At 36.9% G+C, this 16,488-nt stretch overlaps 1 protein-coding gene and 1 non-coding gene across 2 annotated transcripts in view; one reads left to right on the top strand and one right to left on the bottom strand.

The window, feature by feature from the left end:
• Window positions 1–10,700, bottom strand: part of VAMP2 (vesicle associated membrane protein 2) — a 90,952-nt gene extending 80,252 nt beyond the window's left edge. The window contains exon 1 of the mRNA XM_053718279.1: window positions 10,580–10,700. Coding sequence (XP_053574254.1) covers window positions 10,580–10,581 — 2 coding nt within the window. The 5' untranslated portion in view covers window positions 10,582–10,700. The remainder of the gene's footprint in view (window positions 1–10,579) is intronic.
• Window positions 4,489–4,560, top strand: TRNAP-UGG (transfer RNA proline (anticodon UGG)). Its single transcript has one exon. It is a non-coding gene; the product is annotated as a tRNA-Pro (tRNA).
• Window positions 10,701–16,488: the final 5,788 nt, after the last annotated feature.

Here is a 16,488-nt window from a genome sequence, read left to right as displayed (position 1 = left end):
TGAGTAAAACCCTCGACAACTGGAAGATCAGGACAAGAAGCCCGGGCCCCACAAATGTTTAGATTAAACAATCTTCCAGGAACATAAATCCCTCATCTGATATAAAAAAACAGACCTCCCAGGGAAAAATCCAGCATAACCCAGATAACAAGAGCAATAAGCCCTTCACCCTAGTGCAGGACTTGAGCATTAGTATGCTGATGTAGCTGTCCAGCTAGCCACAAGTTCCAGACACAAGGGGAACAGTGAGGACAAGTCACCCGAAAAGAGCAACATCAAGCCTCCACATCACCTCAGATTCGAAGTCAGAGGACAGTAAAACATGGGCTTGGATGCCACCTGGAGAGCATTCCCAACACTAGGGAAGGACCCCCTAACCAGAGCCCAAAAAGACCTCACTGTCTAATGTCCCGAAAAAGGAACCACCAACTCCCTAAGGGAATCCATGTCCCCCGAAGGTGACCCATCCACAAGGAGAAACGGACAAAGTCCAAGAAGGTCTCAATGAAGAAGAGAACCACTAAAGGAACAAGTCCAAAAAGGACACTTTCCTAAAGCAATACCACCCCAACCGGCGGAAAAGAGGCGCTAAACCCTCTAATTTTCTCACCATGTGGAAAGGAATACTCTAGGTTCCTAGGGTATCGGATGCAACAGAGTGACGCAGCAAAATTCACTGACCCAGTCACCAGAGAGACAGCTATTGAGGACTGAAACAATCCTGTGAGCCGCACGGACCCGCAAGTCCTCTTGAGAATGCTTAGCTGAAACTTGGAAAACAAATAACAAGAAACATAAATAATGTTGAGAGCACTCGGCACCCCAAACTGACCAGCAAGGTATAATAGGCGCCACGTGTCTGAATAAGCCGCAAGACAGAAGATCTGAACCCAAGCAGGACCAGCCAGCAACCAGGGTCATAACTGCCAAGCTGGCTAAATCCGCCCTCAGAGAGGGAGGAAGAAAAAATTGACAAACATGGAACATATGCCCCAAACAACTTCTGTAGAAGCAAACAGCGAGTATCGATCCCAGAGAAAGTTCCCGCAGGAAACATAGTATGAAAAATAAAAAATAAATTAATCCTAACCAGATAAAATAAAATGACAGGCAACCCGAGGGTTAACGCCCAAGAAGAACAGAAAGATCCGCAGGACCAGCCTAACGAAAACCCTGTTCTTCCAACAAAACTGGGAAGGATATCAATAACAAGACTTAAAGGAGATTACTTCATCCCCCATGTCTAACGAGGTGAGCAAATCGAAGGAGGAGACTGATGAGTCCCATAACCGAGAAGGATAGAGTCCACAAACAGCTCAAAAACATGTCTGAATAGAACATGTGAGTTTGCAGGAACAAATGAGTTACAGTACAATCATGAAGAAGTTAAATGAAATGATCTTACTGGAATCTACGCAAGTGTGACGGATAGTAGCCTCCCCTCCGCCATGGACTTGAGAGAAGAAAGCTGGCAGCGAAAAAAAGGGATTATCTATATTTCTAAACAATAAAAAATCTGATGTAGACTGTCCCTTTAAGCACCATTTCTGTAGATATTACTCAACTAGAACACCAACTATTTGTTTGCCATTTCTTCTTGGATAGCCTCATGCTACTTACAGTTCAATACCATAGCTGTACATATACTATTTATTCCCTGTATGATACATCCCACACCAAAAATCAGTCTGCAATCATTACTCCATCGCTGCTCTCCCCATCACCCCATATGCAAGCACTAAACCCTGCTTCTCTCAAAACACATTTCACTCTATCCTCACGAAAGATGCCAATGAATTTACATCTCTTCCACTTTCATTACTGCAACCTTCACCCTAGTGCAGGACTTGACAAACCCAAAACTTATATAACTGCAAGTCCCTTCGCTGCAGAATCACATTCTAAGTATCACTCCGAATGAGCAAAGTTCTTAATCTCAAAATTATATTCTGATATTCTTCACAATATACTCAACAGAATTCTTCATTTTGCAAATTACTTATATTTCTCCTTTTTGAAACATTACCCCTCCAAGACTTCTTTTGCATAATACTATGAAGTAGGGATAGACCAATATCGTTTTTTCAGGGCCGATACAGATACCCATTCTTGACCGCCTTTCAGGCTAATAACAGGGGCCAATATTCTGTACATTTAAAGTTTTGAAAAAAAAATCAACACAATTTCTACACAAATCTTGTATAAACTGAACATGCTTATTAAAATGTTAAACATTAAAAGTAAACAACTGGGAAAAATAAAGTGCTTGAAAATGGAGTAATTAAATTTCTTCCCAAAACATAGAAAAATTGCATAAATCCCTTTTAAACTACACACCGATATAAAATTAGCAAAGCTAGACACTACACAATTTCTTCAGTACTTCCAGTTAAGTAGAAAAACATTATAGTGCAGAAAGCATAACATTTCAGCATGTTCTCCTGTTAAACGGCTTCTGTTTTTTTCATATATTGCCACTACACTAAAAACACGCCCACTTGGTACACTTTACAGATAATGGTTCAAAGTAAAGTAAAAAAAATGTATATATATATATATATATATATATATATATATATATATATATATATATATATATATATATATATATATATATATATATATATATATATATATATATATATATTTTTTATATACACACATACATACTGCCACTTGACAGAGAAAGAAAGGACATGCTGAAATAGCAGTGCTAGATTTATTTGCTTTAATTTTTAATATGCTCATATATTTACTGGATTGCAAATACCTTCCCTGGTACTGAGAAATGGATTATAAGGGCAGTTTTATACATGTGTAACAGCGCCACCTAATGGTCAGAGCATTGTTATCCACTGCTAGAGAATATTGATAGTCTCCTATACGGCATAGCTTTCTACTCAAGGTTTGTTGCTGTGGACATTTAATTGATGTGCCTGAACTATCATTTTTTAAATGTTTTTTTCAATTCCCATGAAAGGGGAAAATAAAATATTTAAAATAAAAAATCGTCAAATATAGCAGTTTTAGTGAAATGTTTTGCAAATGTGTACAATTTATCAGAATGCAACAAATAATGTATTTGTGACAGCAATTAGCAAGCAGATTGATTTTATGTATTGCTGACCCCTATGAGCAAATCAAAAGTAATTTAGCTCTGTGTACTTCAGGGAAACTATGTAGCTTTAAGTGCCACTTAAAGATCACATTTTCCATTTCACAAATCATATATGTTTGTTTATGCAAGTCCATCTAGAGGCCTGCCATTGGTGGTATGGTACTTGGTAACTGAGCTCCCAGGAACACCTGGGATTGGACTTTTTTTTCAGTGCTATTTATTAGTAGATGCTATATCCAGCTTATATGTCCTATAGATCAGTGTTTTTCAACCAGTGTGCCGTGGCACACTAGTGTGCCATGAGAGATCCTCAGGTGTGCCACGGCAGACTGACAACAGTGAGGGGGTGTCCTTCTTTCAAATTTTGAAATATTGGGAGGTATGTGACAGGCTCTTCAGGCATCATTTACAACCATGACATTGACATTCATTCACAGACAATCATTATGATTGTTTGTGAATGAATGTCAATATGTCATGTATAGTTTGTAGGAGGCATGGTATGACAGCCCAGTACAGTATATATATATATATATATATATATATATATATATATATATATATATATATATATATATCCTGTATTAGGCTACAATGTGTGATTTTGTAAAATTTTGGCATGGTGTTTTGGCATGGTGGTGTGCCACAGGATTTTTTAATGTAAAAAAGTGTGCCATGGCAAAAATAAGGTTGCAAATCACTGCTATAGATGATTTGTGTCACTTAAAACTACATAGTTTCCCTGAAGTACACAGAGCTAAATTTATTTTGATTTGCTCCATATCGGTAAGTTTCTGTCCGATACCGATATTTCAAAAAATTCCAAATATCGGCCGCTCCGATATATCGGTCTATCCCTACTATGTAGATCTCTACCGTTCAAGCAATCTTTCAAAACTCCCCTATAAAAGTAAAACCTTCAGTGTAGTTTAGACGGACCTGGGACGCACAGTCCTCCCGGCTGCTCGATTATGGGCATTGCAACATAAGCACCTTATAAAACCCTCGTAACTGGCAAAGGGTTGATTTATATTTGTAGTCTATATTCACATTGTTTTTGACCTCTCTCAGTTTTGTACAACTTTTTATGTCTCAATAAAGCTCTTTTGAAAGAAAAAGAAAAATCTATCAGATCAGCTAGGTTATATTCTTTCACCAGGGTAAGCAGGTTGGGAAAACAATTCTGTTCAGAAGAGCTTACATACAATATGAATGTTTAGGGATGAATGTGACTGGTGTAGGGACTTGTTTAAAGCATAGTTAGTGTTTACTGCAGTATTAAAAAGAGGTAACTATATGAAAGGTAAACGTTTAATAGAGTTTACAAAAAAATATGTTTTCCTTGTTTATAGCTGTTCAACTAGACAGCTGGCTCGTTGGTCTAGGGGTATGATTCTCGCTTTGGGTGCGAGAGGTCCCGGGTTCAAATCCCGGACGAGCCCGTCTTTTTACAAGAGATGGTAAGGACAAACACTGGGCTAGATTACAAGTGGAGCACTAACTTTAGCGCAAGAGCGATATTTTTGGCTTTTTGTGCACAACGGAAATAATGCGCATATTACAAGTTGAAAGAAAATACGAATGCAAGAGCACAATCAAGATTTACGCTAGGCAGGTTATATATAAATATAAATGTATGTGTGTAGATTGGAGCCCTTTGCAGTCAAATACCTGAAAACATCAAAAAAGCATATTTATTCAATATTAATATTTTACAATGGTTTTATCCGTTTATATACTGTAAATATTTTACATTCCAGCGTTCTTCACATAGGGGAATATGTTTATAATATAATATAATATAATATAATTATATACATATATATATATATATATATATATATATATAAATAGAAGCACTCACTGAACTTACTCCAACAGTGACAAAAGTTTAATGGAGTGGTGACGTTTCGGGACAGCAACAGTCCCTTCCTCTGGTCAGAGGAAGGGACTGTTGCTGTCCCGAAACGTCACTATATTCCATTAAACTTTTGTCACTGTTGGAGTAAGTTCAGTGAGTGCTTCTTTTATACATTTCTGCAATTACTTTCATAGCACCCTGACAAGTTGCAAGAGTTGGTGAGAGTGCAAGACTTGCAGAGGTACCGATGCAAACTGTGTCCCTCTCTGCATCGGGCAGCGGGGATGCCGATTGTTGGTGATGTGGGAGGGTTAGGAGGGAGGCGGGAACCGGTGGGACAGCTACACTACAGAAAATCAAAATGCTTAGAGCGGCAGGGAGGGTGGAGTAGGGAGAGGGGTTTCTATAGTGGAGGGAGTTTAGAGGGTGACAAATCGATCTGGGAGGGGGATGGTTTGGGGGTTAGCTACACTACAGAAAAAAAATTGTTTTTTTTTTAATAAAATAGATCTTAAAAAATATGGAAAAAAGGGGAACTGGCAGACAGCAACCAGTACCTAAAATGGTGGAAATTAGTTGGGGGGGGGTTAGAGAGCTTTTTCAGAGGGATCAGGGAGGTGGGGATGTAAGGGGGTAATCCTACACTGCAGAAAATAATAATAAACAAAATAATTAAAAATAAATAATAAAAAGGTCTAAAACCGCATACTGGTAGACTGTCTGCCAGTACTTAGGATGGGGGTGACCAGTGGGGGTTGGGGGAGGGAAGAGAGCTATTTGATAGGGATCAGGGAGGGATCAGAGGGTGGGAAGTGTCAGCTGGGAGGCTAATATATACAATAAAGCTAAAATGAACCTTGCAAGCTACCTAATGCCCGGTCCTTAAGGGTACACACACACAAATATTTTTTAACCACGTAACAACGAAGGACGTACCAGGTACGTCCTGCAAAAACTGTCAGTTAGCGACAATGGACGTTCCTGGTACGTCCTTGGTCTAATTGAGAGCTGGAAGCGATTGTGATCGCTTCCAGCAGCTCTCAAGGTATTGCCTCGATATTGAGGCATCCTGCAATACCCTTTTTTAAGCATCCGATGCAGAGAGAGCCATTCTGTGGCCCTCTCTGCATCGGCCATCGATGGTACCGATCGTTGGTGGGTGGGAGCTACTGCTGGTAGGCGGCCCATCGATGGTTGCTTCCTGTCCCTTTGTTCCCTAAGTGCGCACACATTTGCGGTAGCGTGTAGAGGGGGCGGGGGCGCACACCACATTTGCCCAATAAATACTAAAGTTTTGAAAAGCATGTAAAGGGAGGGGGAGGGAGATAGGGTATTGATGGGGGGCAGCTGCACTACAGAAAAGTTTTAATTATAAATAATAATAAAAAAAATAGTAGCTGCCAGTATCCAAGATGGCTGCAAATAAGTAGAGGGGGGAGGGTTAGAGAGCTGTATAGGGGGATCCAACACTTCAGAATCAATATTTATAAAAAAATAAATAAAAAAAGCTTTTTTAGTACTGGCAGACTTTCTGCCAGTACTTAAGATGGCAGTGACATTTGTGAGGTGGGGAGGGAAGAGAGCTTTTTGATGGGGGTCAGGGAGGGATCAGGGGGTGGGATGTGTCAGGTGGGATGCTGATCTCTACACTAAATCTAAAATGAACCCTACATGCTACCTAATTAACCCCTTCACTGCTGGGCATAATGCAAGTGTGGTGCGCAGCGTCATTTAGCTGCCTTCTAATTACCAAAAGGCAACACCAAAGCCATATATGTCTGCTATTTCTGAACAAAGGGGATCCCAGAGAAGCATTTACAACCATTTGTGCGATAATTGCACAAACTGTAAATAATTTCAGTGAGAAACCTAAAATTGTGAAAAAGTTAAAGATTTTTTTAGTTTGATCGCATTTGGCGGTGAAATGGTGGCATGAAATATACCAAAATGGGCCTAGATCAATACTTTGGGTTGTCTACTACACCTAAAATTAACCCTATAAGCTCCCTAATTCACTGCTGGGCATAATACACGTGTGGTGTGCAGCGGCATTTAGTGGCCTTCTAATTACCAAAAAGCAATACCAAAGCCATATGTCTGCTATTTCTGAACGAAGGGGATCACAGAGAAACATTTACAACCATTTGTGCCATAATTGCACAAGTTGATTGTAAATAATTTCAGTGAGAAACCTAAAGTTTGTGAAAAAGTTAGTAAAAAAAAGTTAACGATTTTTTTTATTTGATCGTATCTGGCGATAAATGGTGGCATGAAATATACCAAAATGGGCCTAGATCAATACTTTGGGTTGTCTACTAAAAAAAAAAAATATACACGTGAAGGTTTGTTCAGGGATTCCCGACAGATATCAGTGTTACAATGTAACTATGGCTAATTTTGAGGGGAAAAAATGGTTTTGAAATAGCAAAGTGCTACTTGTATTTATTGCCCTATAACTTGGAAAAAAGGCAAAGAACATGTAAACATTCGGTATTTCTAAACTCAGGACAAAATTTAGAAACTATTTAGCATAGGAGTTTTTTGGTGGTTGTAGATGTGTAACAGATTTTGGAGGTCAACGTTAGAAAAAGTGTTTTATATTTTCAACATATTTTATAAAACAAAATTATAGTAACTTATATGATATGATAAAAATAATGGTAGCTTTAGAAAGTCCATTTAATGGCGAGAAAAACGGTATATAATATACGTGGGTACTGTAAATGAATAAGAAGAAAATTACAGCTAAATACAAACACCGCAAAAAATGTAAAAATAGCCCTGGTCCTTAAGGACAAGGAAATTGAAAAATTGTCTGGTCACTATGGGGTTAATAATGGTTCTTTAGAAGCTCTAAACTATCCATACCTTATTTTGTCAGAGAGAGAGAGAGTGTGAGTGAGTGAGTGAGTGAGTGTATCTAATATATATGTGTATATAAATACACATACATACATAAACACAAGATAAACTTGCTAAGCTAATAGAAAAATATATTAAATAAGCATTAAATCAAGGATTTTTAGCAGTGTCGGGTGCTGCCATGTTAAACCCAATAACCCTGAAAAATGCTGTTCCAGCAAGCTTCAGTACACTGTATGGAAAGCAGCGGACAGTGACCTCAAGTGGTCAGCCATTTGTTAGTGGATCCTTTGAGGCCCGCAAGGGGTTACAGGAAGCTATCTCACAGAGCCTGTAGATTTTTGGGAATCCAGTCTAGTGATTATCTATTATCAGGTACATCCTTGCATGAGATAAAAGTCAATACTAAATTTACACATTGGCTTTCAGTGCATCTACACCACATATTGCTTGTCTTTATAATATCTCTCCAGTAGGCCATTGTAAATTCAATTCAAATCCTATCCATTTGAGATTTTCCTAATAGTTTACATTTGTTGGGCGTACCAATATTGTATAGAGTACCAGCAAAATGTGAGATGACATTAAGAACTTTAGTATGGTTTTCCAGCATAATAAACAACCTCTGTGTAAGACTTGATTTGATATTAAATCAGTATTCAGTAACACAAAGGATAAAAATCCTAAAATATTAGTCTAGCACTGTTAATTTGCAAACAGATTACCCTACATAAAGGTATAAAACATCACTACTGGAGTTCAGTCTACATAAGCTGAGTATCTGTGATTCTCTTACCCTATTTCTTAAAATCCATATCAATGAAAAATATCTAGCACTGGATATGTCTCTTTATATAATCTACACAATATTTAAAAAAATAAAATTAGTGTAGTTTCTGATTCTTGTAGAGGTTATTTAGAGAGAGTAACACAATGCTGTCTGACCCTCTACTGACACTGCAGTAAGCAACCCACCCCACATAAAACACAAAATAACCAATGTTTCAGCGAGTACAAAATAATCTGCAGTGAGAAGGCCACACTACATTTAGTATAAACCAGGATTGTCTCAGTCTGTATCCTATCATGTAAGAAGGTCCTGATAGGTCTAGATGCCAATCTAATTTAGTAATCTGAGCCTTGACAATATGCAGAGAAGTTATATTTCTATTCAGAACTCTGCATCAACATACTGTAATAATGTTCTATAGTATGTAAAAAACATTATATCAGATCAACAGTACATCACTGCTCTTACATTGTATTACTAGGCAGCTTTGTCACACTGCATCATTACACCGTCAGATTCTTTATGTACATAACGCAGATTAAACATTCATTCAATACACACAGCTACAAAAATAATGATGTGATTACAATTTCCTACAGTTTTTGGTAGCCACTGTATTAATTTTTAACATCTCCCAGATTATCAAGATCTATATACATCAAGAGCACCTTATCTTGTTACTAATATTTATCAGATACTTTCAAGAATCTCAATTTAAATCAAAATTGAAGTGCAATGTAAAATCTTCAATTTAACATAACAGGGTCCATGATTTTATATATATATATACACACATTCTGCCTACCCCCCAACCTACATAAATAACACACATCTAAAGATTACAAAATGCAACTAGGCCAAAATGTGTGTGTGTGTGGTGTGTGTGTATATATTGAGGTTAATCAGTGTCACAATCATGTAATTAATTTCATTTAAAAAAAAATATGTATTTATATTTATACACACACATATATAAAAATATATATTATATACACACTCAACCTTTTACAGTTTAAAAATATATAGATACATTTCCACCCCATGATAGTGCAGCTATTAAAGATGGGGGTGGTTCCTCCCTAATGATGAGGATTATGTATATTTACATATGACACTAAATACCCCAACAAATCTGTAAATTAATATGTATGGAATTATAACCTCTCTATGTCATGATTACTGTAGAAAGAAGATGGAGATGCTTATCTAATACATTTACTCCATATTTACAGAGCCAGGATGTGATCTCCCTGCGCTCTGATCTCAGTCTCTCTCTCTCCATGTCTGTTCCCTGTAGATGCTGCAGGTCCAGAATGGATCTCTCTCCCCTCCCCCAACCTCTCAGTAAGGATCACATATGTACGTACATACAAATAAATTAGGCCTCCATCTGTAATGTGGTGTTGCTATACTACCCTCTATGTGGTACATACAGTTGGTAATAACGCTTTGTGCTACACAATGCAGTGTACTTCCTGATCCTTGTGTGAGGCATTCAGATTTTTTTTTATGGTTGCAGTATGTACAGATCTTATTGTAATATATGTGTAATAAAGAATACTGGTTACGGTTTATATGATGAGCAAATCTTATAGGATTTGGTGTATGATCTATGTGTGGGGATAGTGTTTCACTGCATGAACAGGATGTAGGATACCTATGTATGGTTTGGATATGATCTTTTTGCATGGTGCAGTGTGTGATGTATGTGGGATGCTGTGTGTAAGCGTGTGTGATAGCTTTGGTGCAGTGTGTGTCACAACTTGCTAGAGAGTATATTTCTGTGTTCACCGGGATCAGCAAATCCTCGCATACTGCTGTCTCCAGTATCAGATCATATCGCTCTGTGCTTGTACAGAGATGTGTGATATATTGTAGCCTGCAATGCCAATGTATGCGCGTGAACCATTGCATAATGCTGTGTATGCATTAGTTGAATGTCACTCACATCTTGCTGGCTGCTGTTCAGTCTCTGGTGCTGCTGCTGCTGCTCCTTCTTCTCCAAGCTCTGACAGAAAAGATGGCTGTCGGTGACGTCACTACAATCCGGGGCCTGTGTGAGAGGGGGGAAGGGGATTGACGGTGTAGGTGGAATGAGGGAGGGATGTAGTGTATATATGGATATGTACACAACCGTAACACACACACGGATATGTGTGTCTATATATCAGATAATATCTATATTATAATATTGTAGAGATAAATGTAAACGGATGACTAATAATGAGGTGCATAGAAAACACCCACATACACTATCAATTTGTTTTTAACCTATTACTACTATTTGTTTTTATTGTCATTGTATAATTATTTTGCCTTACGGGAATGAACCATAACCAACTAAACAGACCATTTATTGGAATGGTTCATAAAACACCAATGTACAGCCGTTTATTTGATTAACCCTTTTAGCTCTTATTCTGGAGACTTTAGATGTCCCTATATATTTATTTATATTTTATTTTGTACTGGGCATAAGCAATAGAAATTTAGAAATTAAAATGGTATCTTTAGCCAGATGTTACCATCATATGTGGTAAGCGCAAAAAAATGTTGTCTTTAAATATGTTGTTTTATTATTATATTTTTTACAATGTTGTATCATAGATCTCAAACAATGGTTTCATTCAACAATCATGTCTACCAAATAATTAAATATTGGTAGCATTCTAGGAATGCAAAAAAAAATCAATCAACATCAAGAAATTAAACAAAAAAAGAAAGATGATAACATACAGGTCCCAAATATATACCTCTGTATTTCTTATACAAATGTAGAAAATTGAGAGTTAGAATAATAAAGAGCACAATTTGTAGAACAGAGATTCATTTATGCATATTACTGATGTTTCTTAGAAAGTTTGTTTTGGCATTTTTTAAGTGGGAATACATCAAATGGTTTCAGAGTTGCAGTTGGGTTGTTCTACTGTCTTTGTGTGTAGTAAAGATAGATAGATAGATAGATAGATAGATAGATAGATAGATAGATAGATAGATAGATAGATAGATAGTATTTACATTTCAGGGCCACCCAACCCATACTTAGACCTTGCTTAAAGTGAAGGTAAATACAAACGCTCTATTCTTAAAAATTAAATATATCAAGGCAAATAAATATAAGTTTAATTCATCAATATTTCTAAATCTTTATATTACCTGCGATATCCTATGTTATTCTCATCTACTCGGCTATCCGAAAAACAACCCGTCAATTTTTTTTTTTTTTAAAACAACGATCACATTGTGCAGCCATCCAAATGATTCTCTGGCTGTTAGGCGGCCGTCAATTTACGTCATCATGGTCTGGTTCGTGATGCGCATGCGTAACAGTTTCTAAATTGCAGTTCCCAAGCGCGCGCATTCACGCTTCACGCATGCGCATTATCCCCTATTTATTGTAGGCATAGCTTTGACCGCATCAGAAGTAAAACGGCAACAAAGTGGAAACATTCACAATTGACGGAAGCGAATGATCGCAAAAAAAAGAACCAGTCTCTATGTTGGCAAATATAGTATTGAATGAATCTCGTTACTCATTCAATACTATGTTGCAAAGTATTGACGCATGCGAAGTATAGAGCAGCAGCCGCGATTACCGCATGCGCAAAGATGACAGTCTAAAAATGATGCGCATGCGCAGTTAATCGATGCTCGATGTGCACGAGCTGAGTATACACGTATAGAGCGGGTGGGACCGCTCTATACGTCACGGTATCCTAAACCAGGAAATAGTGAATGGGAGGAGAAACGGAAAGGAAGCGTAAGAAAAATATAGATATAAAATTACATAAATCAATAATGTTTTTTCAAAAATAAAGCTAGCGACTTGATTTAAGTTACTAAAAGGGTTGTAAATAGGATTGATGGGTACAAAAACTTTACCTTCACTTTAAGGGACACTGAACCCAATTTTTTTCTTTTGTGATTCAGATAGAGCATGCAATTTTAAGCAATTTTCTAAATTACTCCTATTATCAATTTTTCTTCATTCTCTTGCTATCTTTATTTGAAAAAAGGCATCCAAGCTTTTATTTTTGATTCAGAACTCTGGACAGCATTTTTTTAATGGTGGATGAATTTATCCACCAATCAGCAAGAACAACTCAGGTTGTTCACCAAAAATGGGCCGGCATCTAAACTTACATTCTTGCATTTTTAATAAAGATCTTAAGAGAATGAAGAAAATTTGATAATAGGAGTAAATTAGAAAGTTGCTTAAAATTTCATGCTCTATCTGAATCACAAAAGAAAAAAAATTGGGTTCAGTGTCCCTTTAGTAGGAGTGAGTGCCCCCAAAATGTTGTCTAATTCAAATTAGGAATTTTGTTTCATCATTAGTGCAAAAATCCACTTACTTACACACACTATTCCAACGTGTGTGTGTGTGTGTGTGTATATGTATATATATATATATATATATATATATATATATATATATATATATATATATATACATACACTCACCGGCCACTTTATTAGGTACATCTGTTCAATTGCTTCAATGCATTTAGGCATCTAGACGTGGTGAAGACAACTTGCTGAAGTTCAAATTAGCATCAGAATGGGGGTAAGAAAGTGGATTTAAAGGGATACTACACCCAATTTTTTTCTTTAATGATTCAGATAGAGCATGCAGTTTTAAGCAACTTTCTAATTTACTCCTATTATCAATGTTTCTTCCTTCTCTTGTTATCTTTATTTGCAAAAGCAAGAATGTAAGGTTATGAGCCGGCCCATTTTTGGTTCACCACCTGTGTACAGCTTGCTGAATGATTTGCTACATTTAGCCACCAATCACCAAGCCCTACCCAGGTAGTGAACCAAAAATGGGCCGGCTCTTAAGCTTATATTTCTGCCTTTTTCAAATAAAGATAACATGCAAACAAAGAAAAATTGATAATATGAGTAAATTAGGAAGTTGCTTAAAATTGCATGCTCTATCTGATTCATGAAAGAAAAAAATTGGGTTTAGTATCCCTTTAAATGACTTTGTACGTGGCATGGTTGTTGGTGCCAGACGGGCTGGTCTGAGTATTTAAAAAACTGCTTAAATACTGGGATTTTCACGCACAACTATATCTAGGGTTTACAGAGAATGGTCAGAAAAAGAGAAAATATCCATTGAGTGTCAGTTGTGTGGACGAAAATGCCTTGTTGATGTCAGAGGAGAATGGGCAGACTGGTTCAAGATAATAGAAAGGCAACAGTAACTCACTCATTACAACCAAGGTATGCAGAATACCATCTCTGAACGCACAACACTTCAAACCTGAAGCAGATGGGCTGATGCAGCAGAAGACCACACCAGGTGCCACTCCTGTCAGCTAAGAACAGGAAACTGAGGATACAATTTGCACAGGCTCACCAAAATTGGAGAATAGAAGATGTTTAAATCATCTCAAACTGGTTTCTTGAACATGACAATGAGTTCACTGTACTCCAATGGCCTCCACAGTCACCAGATCTCAATCCAATAGAGCACCTTTGGGATGTGGTGGAACTGGAGATTCGCATCATAAGGGTGCAGCCGACTAATCTGCAGCAATTGCTTGATGCTATCATGTCAATATGGACCAAAATGTCTGAGGAATGTTTCCAACACCTTGTTAAATCTATGCCACAAACAATTAAGGCAGTTCTGAAGGCAAAAGGGGGTCCAACCCGGTACTAGCAAGGTGTACCTAATAAAGTGGCCGGTGAGTGTGTGTGTATATATATATATATATATATATATATATATCTCAAAATCACCACAGTGTTTAGAGTGTTGCTTTTGACACCATCCTCATTGCTATTAAAACAAAAAGCAAATTATGTAACCTATGATTTCTTCAAATGCTGCAGATTGCCTAAACCAGCTATTGATTTGCAGTATTTTGAGGAAAACTGAGGGACAGAATTTGCATTTTGGTCTATCTAGGGCTCATGGGACAAGCAATAATTTTACACAAAAGCAATAAGTGTTTAATGTTCATTTAAATGTTAAAACAAACCTTACTTCTTCATTAAAGGGACACTGAACTCAAATTTTTTTCTTTCATGATTCAGATAGAGCATGCAATTTTAAGCAACTTTCTTTAATGTACTCCTATTATCAATTTTTCTTCATTCTTTTGCTATCTTTATTTAAAAAGCAAGAATGTAAGTTTAGAAGCCGGTTCACAACCTGGGTTGTTCTTGCTGATTGGACAGCACCAATAAACAAGTGCTGTTCAAGGCACTGAAAAAAAAATGGCTTGTAAACTGGGTACTGGCAGACAGCTACCAGTACCCAAGATGGCTCCCAATAAGGTAGAGGGGGAGGGTTAGAAAGCTGTTTGGGGGATGTCAGGGAGGTTGGGGGTTAAGTGGGGATCCTACACAGCAGAATAATTAAAAAAAAAAAAAAATAGTACTGGCAGACTTTCTGATTGCACAAGCTGTTTGTAAATAATTTCAGTGAGAAACCTAAAGTTTGTGAAAAAGTGAACAATTTTTTTTATTTGATCGCATTTGGCGGTGAAATGGTGGCATGAAATATACCAAAATGGGCCTAGATCAATACTTGGGGTTGTCTGTTACACTACACTAAAGCTAAAATTAACCCTAGAAGCGCCCTACATGCTCCCTAATTAACCCCTTCACTGCTGGGCCTAATACACGTGTGGTACGCAGTGGCATTTAGCGGCCTTCTAATTACCAAAAAGCAACGCCAAAGCCATATATGTTTGCTATTTCGGAACAAAGGGGATCCCAGAGAAGCATTTAAAACCATTTATGCCATAATTGCACAAGTTGTTTGTAAATAATTTCAGTGAGAAACCTAAAGTTTGTGAAAACATTTGTGAAAAAGTGAACTTTTTTTTTATTTGATCGCATTTGGCGGTGAAATGGTGGCATGAAATATACCAAAATGGGCCTATATCAATACTTTGGGGTGTCTTCTAAAAATATATATATACATGTCAAGGGATATTTAGGGATTCCTGAAAGATATCAGTGTTCCAATGTAACTAGCGCTAATTTTGAAAAAAAATGTGGTTTGGAAATTTCAAAGTGCTACTTGTACTTATTGCCCTATAACTTGCAAACAAAGCAAAGAACATGTAAACATTGGGTATTTCTAAACTCAGGACAAAATTTAGAAACTATTTAGCATGGGTGTTTTTTGGTGGTTGTAGATGTGTAACAGATTTTGGGGGTCAAAGTTACAAAAAGTGTGTTTTTTTTCAATTTTTTCCTCATATTTTATCATTTTTTTATAGTAAATTATAAGATATGATGAAAATAATGGTATCTTTAGAAAGTCCATTAAATGGCGAGAAAAACGGTATATAATATGTGTGGGTACAGTAAATAAGAAAGAGGAAAATTACAGCTAAACACAAACACCGCAGAAATGTAAAAATAGCCTTGGTCCCAAACGGACAGAAAATGGAAAAAGTGATGTGGTCATTAAGGGGTTAAAATTGTATCTTCTATTCAAATCATGAAAGAAAATTTGGGGTTTTGCTGTTCCTTTAACTTACTTTTTTTATGTTTTATTTTCTTTATTAGAATGTTATAGAAATAAAAACAATAGGAAAATGATGATTACAATAGTTGTCAGTTTTCATATTAGAAAGTCTTTGAGAATGAACCACTGCAACTTGGTAAAATAAAGTCTGTTCACATTTGCTGTTTAGTCCATGATCAGACTGAGGTTAAATATATAGTCTATTTTACGAAATATTTCAGAGAACATGGTTAGTGCAGAAGGATGCTACATGGTACAATACACAGCATTATATCTTGAACTGACCCAAAGTTTTTAATACATAGGGGCAGCTGTAGCGTATCATGTCCGACAGACATCGCTGAATTCCGACAGCATATCTT

This window comes from Bombina bombina, chromosome 6 (genome assembly GCF_027579735.1).
Source record: "Bombina bombina isolate aBomBom1 chromosome 6, aBomBom1.pri, whole genome shotgun sequence".
In the NCBI taxonomy this organism is placed as follows: Eukaryota; Metazoa; Chordata; class Amphibia; order Anura; family Bombinatoridae; genus Bombina; species Bombina bombina.
This window is presented reverse-complemented; position numbering and strand designations above follow the sequence as displayed.